We start from the raw sequence: 6,180 nt of genomic DNA on the forward strand, positions 1-6,180 counted from the left end.
GGCGTCGCGCCAGGTGCGGGCCGGCGCCCGAGCCCCAGCGCGCGCCCGCCGTCGCCACGGTGAATTTTCCGAGCGGCGCGGCGGCTAGTACGTAGCGAGTAGCGGCGCGCCGGTACCGACCGAGCGGAGGACGGAGGGGGGCGCGGCGGGGCGAGCGGAGCGGGCGGGGCGCAGCAATTACATCGTCATTAGCGGGCGGCGGCGCTGGGCGGGGCCGCCCCTCTCCGAGCGGCGGGCGCGCGCAGCGGCGCCGAGCCCCGCAGTCCGCTCCGTGCTGCCGTCGCGCACGCACGCGCATGTCGCTCGCTGTCGTCCCCGGTGATGTGAGGTGGCCCCCGCCGCTGCCGCAGCGCCGCGCGACCCCCGCGCAGTTTTCGCGACTAAGCAAGCCAGTTGAAGGCTCGAGAGCCTTCGAGCCGGCAAAACGCCGTCCACCGTGGATCTGAGGTACGGCGCCATGGCGGCGACCACGTACATGCCCGCCGAGATGGATCTCGGCAACATTGGCGGGTACGCTGCGTCGCCGCGCAGCGCCGAGCCGGCGGACATGAAGTACCAGCACCCGCTGCACTCGGGCGGCTCGCCGTCGCCCGGCGCGCCGGTGCTCGGCAACCCATGGACGTCGCTGCCGACGGCGGACCCCTGGGCGATGCACCAGCACCACGCACACCAGCCGGATGTGAAGCCACCGTCCGCGCCACACGATCACCGCCACCTGCAGCACGCTGCGCACGCCGCTCACGGCTGGCACGCGCCCGTCGTTAGCCCGCACTATGGTGCCGCTTCGCCGGTGCCGCTGCACGGTGGATACCCGATGCCCGTGCACCAGCACCACATGCTGCGCGACATTCAGCCGTCACCGCACCCGCTACATCACCACGCGCTAGAGCGCGATCAGCCTGAGGAGGACACGCCCACCAGCGACGACCTCGAGGCCTTCGCCAAACAGTTCAAACAGAGACGCATCAAATTGGGCTTCACGCAGGCAGACGTGGGCCTTGCACTTGGCACGCTCTACGGCAATGTGTTCTCACAGACAACCATTTGTCGATTCGAGGCGTTGCAGCTCAGTTTCAAAAATATGTGTAAACTCAAGCCGCTATTGCAAAAGTGGCTCGAAGAGGCAGACTCGACAACGGGCAGTCCGACGAGTATTGACAAAATCGCCGCGCAAGGGCGCAAGAGGAAGAAGCGCACCTCCATAGAAGTGTCAGTGAAAGGCGCTCTCGAACAGCACTTCCACAAACAGCCGAAGCCCTCGGCGCAGGAGATCACCTCGTTGGCGGACAGCCTGCAGCTGGAGAAGGAGGTGGTGCGCGTGTGGTTCTGCAACCGACGACAGAAGGAGAAGCGCATGACGCCGCCCAACACGCTCGGAGGCGAGATGATGGAGAGCATGGGGCACGCGCACTACGGGCACGGCGACGTGCACGGCTCGCCGCTGCAGCACTCGCACTCGCACTCGCCGCCGGGCCTGTCGCCGCAGCACGCGCTGCCGCAGGGCGCGCACACGCTCGCGGCGCACTAACAGTTCGCCCCGTGGGCGCCGCCGCGGCCCTACTACGCGGAGCCGCACTAGCCGCAGCGCGCCCGCCCGCGGGACCCAGCAATCACAGACATTAGCGCCGCTAGTGACCGCGCCCGCCGCCACTGTACATAGTTCGCGCCGGCGGCCCGGCCGCAGGACACCACCGTTCCATAAGTTTAAGTTGTTCTTTATCATTTCAGTGAAGTCATTGATTAATTATGTGCGTAATGTTAAGATCGAAGCCAGTAATCGTTTGTAGTCGGCCGGAGCGCCGCGGCTCCCAGTGTTCGCCGACGAGCCGGCCCCCGTGCGCCGCGCGCCGTGCGGTAAGTACGTTGTACGCAGTACACATGACACTCGCACCGCCGTCGCCGCGTCGCGCCCGCGCCGCCGCCGGCGCCGGCTCGCGGACCGCACCGGCCCGGGACGATTTCATCGAATTTATTTATAGATATTATAAATTAACGAGGTTCATACGTGGCCCGCTCGCCGCCGCGCCGGCGGGCAGACATCGTGGTGTGGATTACATATAAATTGTTGCTACTACTGTAAATTAACTATTAGTGACGTTGACGAGAGTAAAAAATACGAATCGGGTCAAAGCTTCGTTTTGTAAGGGAATACGAGTGAGTCAATAGGTGCAATTTTTATGTTAAGTGTTGTAACTGGCGGACGGGTGGCGACGCGGCCGGTGCGCCGAGCGCGCCAGCGGCTCCGCCCGCACCGCCGCGCGGCCGCGCCGCCGCCCGCCGTGCACGACCAGCTCCCGCGCTCATTATTTATTACGAAAAAATTATATAAGAATATTAAAAGGACGCAGACACGATGCCAAAATGGTTTTATTCCTGTTTTTTACTTGTTTTGTTGTTTTTTTTCGTTTGTATGTATTTGTGGCCAATCTTGGTACTTAATACTTTGTAAAAATAGGTATTTTTTCTATATAAAATAATGTACCTACGACGTATATGATATATATTAAAAAAGTTCTTTATAGAAATTGAAATATCGAACCGCCTTTTATTGTTGACGTCCTGTTGCGGCGCCGCGGCCGAGCCCGCCAGCGCGCGGCGCTGCGCTCTCACACTTGTTAATACTGAGAACAGATAGGGCGCCACGCGCGCGACACCAGCTATATAAATATACATTAGTCTTATCATGTTTTATATTAACGTCTAATTATTTAATAAAACAGAGTAATATTTTATTGGAGAGTCTTATTGGTACATCCCGGTCACTGGGTCACTATGAGAGGTGCGCTGGGCGGCAGGTAGCGCGCCCGCTCGCGAGCCGTGTGTGTGTACAAAAAAACCTCATAAATTTGACAAACATGTCTAAGGGGACCGGGGTAGTTTTTTTAGACTATTGTGAACATTTTTTTTCTAATTTATAATATTTTTTCTATGACGTGAGATCACAGCGATCGAATCGGTGTTATCGTGAGTCGCGTACAGCATGTGCCTTTATTGTTTTGTTGTCGCTTGTTTCATGTGCTCGAAATATTTTACGAATCTTAACATCACGAATTTATAAATATTGGCAATTCATTAGCGTCTGTATTTCTTTTATTGTAAATGTGCGTTTCGCACACTTTACAAGCAAATTCTCAACTCTACAATCTGCTCTACATCCGAACATCATTTTAATTTGTACTCTAACTGTTATCTTCAGTTATTTTATAGTGTTTCTGTTATGTATTTTAGTTTCTAGTTTCATTTGGTTTCCATTACGTTAAATCATTTCCGACATAAAAACCTAATAGGCGCATTAAATGAGTGGTAGAGAGGCCGTCGCGCAACGTCGCTGCGGACAACCGCCTCCGTTACTTGTTAATACTATATAAATTATTGCACCGGTGTTTGTATTTCGGTAATTGGGCCGTTTCTGATATTAACGACTTTTCCAATATAATTCAATTAAGATTTATAAGTGTCTGTCGGGTCTCGGCTGCGGTACGGCCGGTGTTTTTTTATCTAATGAGCCCGTTTCGCGACTTTCTCCTGTCAATAGTTACAGTGACAAAAACATAGGAGTTGGCGCGCGTCTTTGCAAAAACCTCACGTGTGAGCCGCGCCACTGTTCACTGTTCATGGACAAAATGACATTCCGCGTGTCTAATGAAGCGTCCTGCTAGAGGCACGCCGCGCGCCCGCAGCGCACTCGCGAACACTTAGATTTACGACAGGACTTTGTGACTTCGCCTCTCGTGCGACAAACCGCACAATACTTTTTACATACATGAATAATTATCATAATCGTTTGTTTACATACCAGCTACATAAATCTACAGCACGTGTGCTTGAATATCAAAAGCTGAAAACTAGTGTATTATTTTTGTATCATATTTTCTTGTGAATGGAAAGTCTTGATAGAAGAAATTAATTATCTCAAGCACAAAATGGTCAGTTTGTTACTAAAAAATTCGTTGAATTATTTCGCGTTAGAATCAATAGTTTCGCCTAAAGTCGTGTGTTTGAAATTCATTTTCCGCCTACGCGTTCCGCCGTCGCTCGGCGAAAAGGTCTATTGTAAGGCAAACATGGCCAAAAATCCGGGGCCAAAGCGATGTGAACAAGCGATATGACGATATCGTATTCAACATTCAGGGAGTCGATTTGCAACAGACACGGTTTGAGTGATCGTTACATCATTTTTAGTGTTTTTGCTACCTGATGCAAATAAATTCTTAAAATGGTTTGATTTTAAATTCAACATTTATTTACGATTTATTGATTACTGTTTGTGTTTTCATTTAATAATTGAGTTATCTTTATAATTAGACGTTCTCAATTGCAACAACGCTCCCCAAAGATTTGTATTAATAGTATTTTATAGATTAAAACTATATAAAACAGTTCGTTAGTCATTTCATGTACCGCTTTCCGGTAAAAATATTATGCATAAAGAATAATGAGCATGTTTTATAATATTAAAATAAAATCTCATTAAAATAATAATAAGAACAATAGTTTGCTATCACACACCGACTTGAAACATTTTTAATTCATTTTCGTTTGTTTTAAAATTATTTTTAATTTACTTTTATCACTAAATGTTTCTTACTGTTGTTCAATACGCCGTTATGTTTCCTAGAACTTATTTTAGTGACCCTTAGTAACATTCCCATAGTAATTCCATGTATTTTTTGCAATGTAGAGCCAATTATAATTTGCTTGTGGTAAATATATTTAACAGTTATAAAATAACAAACAAGGCGTAAATAACAGATAGTATTTTTAAATAAATTAAAAAACAAATATTTGATAGTGAGGCTTTTATGAAACCAGTGTGATTTAGTGGGGTATACTGTTTTAGCATCTGTTCTGAGCTATATTTTAAACCAGTAATAAATAGGATATTTTTACGTATTTAAAAGCTCGTCTGCACGTGTCATGTTATTTGTTTTATAGAAAATTAATAGTAAAATATTATTTTGTCTTTGGCTATTGAATGCATTCAAATATTCTTATATAATGTCACGTGAAGTCGAATGTATGAACGTCTATTGTACTATTTTGTCATTTTTATACATTTCACTTCGATAAATTTTAAAAATTGTTCCAATTTTTCTTTTGTGTCCATTACGTTATGTGTTTGTTGTGTTTTTGTTTGTGTATCATAAAAACAATTAATGGATGTCGTATAAAGAACTGTCAGCCGCTGCTTACCTGAGAATCGAAAAAAACCCTTTTCATCTCGGTGATACGGCTTATTTATGGGATTCCATGCATTGGCTATGTTATGGGAATATAAATTGTTATATCATAATGTAAATAAACATAATATATACTGGGTGAGTGGCATGTGCCAAATTTGTCATAATGGGACAAGAATGACTAAATAGGGTGATGACTCTACATTTGTATAAAGCATTTGCTAGAAACTGTAAATATTGTATATAATGAGATAAATAAACTGTTTTAAAGTGTATCTGTTATATTTTTTTTAACACTCAAAATATTACGCCGTTATTTATTTTTTGCAATTCCGCATTTGAATTAGGTATAAATAAATAATTTATTGATAATAATCAGTATTATAATATATTTATTTTTCATTTTTGTTTTAATAAATATTAAGTTATTCTTCCGTAATCTTCATCACAATTTATTAAATATTTTGTTTTTAACAATACATACAGGATTACTGATTATCAAATATTATTATTTCTTTTTATTATTTTACACAATATTTTTTACTATTGTTATATACGCTATAACAATTTTTATTTAGGAAAAAAATACATTATTAACTAAAACGATGAACGATTTAAAATTTTATTTCAAACTGTAGATAGCCGGCGGCGAAATTTGCAGGTCCGTGTACAAAGTTGCACACATCTGCTGATTTAGGTTCGAGAATATCTGATGCACTATAATCATTATTAATACATTAATAATGTTTAGATATATACTAGTGCCTAAGGTTCAATATACCCCATTCTTACCGGCTTACCTTTTTGTAGAATTTAATTATCATTGGAACGGTTTGCAGCCGCATTCATGCATATGTGTTATGTTGGGTTCCCTTTTGGAAAACTTCTCCTTTGGTCACTGATAACATGCATTATAAAATATTCTAGAGTTATTGAAAGAGTTCCGTAGGTATGTAAGTGTCTTAGGTATGACAGGCCTACTTAAAACATCTAGACTAAC

At 45.1% G+C, this 6,180-nt stretch overlaps 1 protein-coding gene across 1 annotated transcript; it reads left to right on the forward strand.

The window, feature by feature from the left end:
- Positions 1-270: 270 nt before the first annotated feature.
- Positions 271-5,455, forward strand: LOC115450418 (silk gland factor 3). Its single transcript, XM_030178432.2, has one exon. The coding sequence runs from the start codon at positions 458-460 to the stop codon at positions 1,526-1,528; it is 1,071 nt and encodes a 356-aa protein (XP_030034292.1). The 5' UTR covers positions 271-457; the 3' UTR covers positions 1,529-5,455.
- The last annotated feature ends 725 nt before the right edge of the window (positions 5,456-6,180 follow it).

The sequence above is a fragment of the Manduca sexta genome, chromosome 26 (assembly GCF_014839805.1).
Source record: "Manduca sexta isolate Smith_Timp_Sample1 chromosome 26, JHU_Msex_v1.0, whole genome shotgun sequence".
NCBI lineage: Eukaryota > Metazoa > Arthropoda > Insecta > Lepidoptera > Sphingidae > Manduca > Manduca sexta.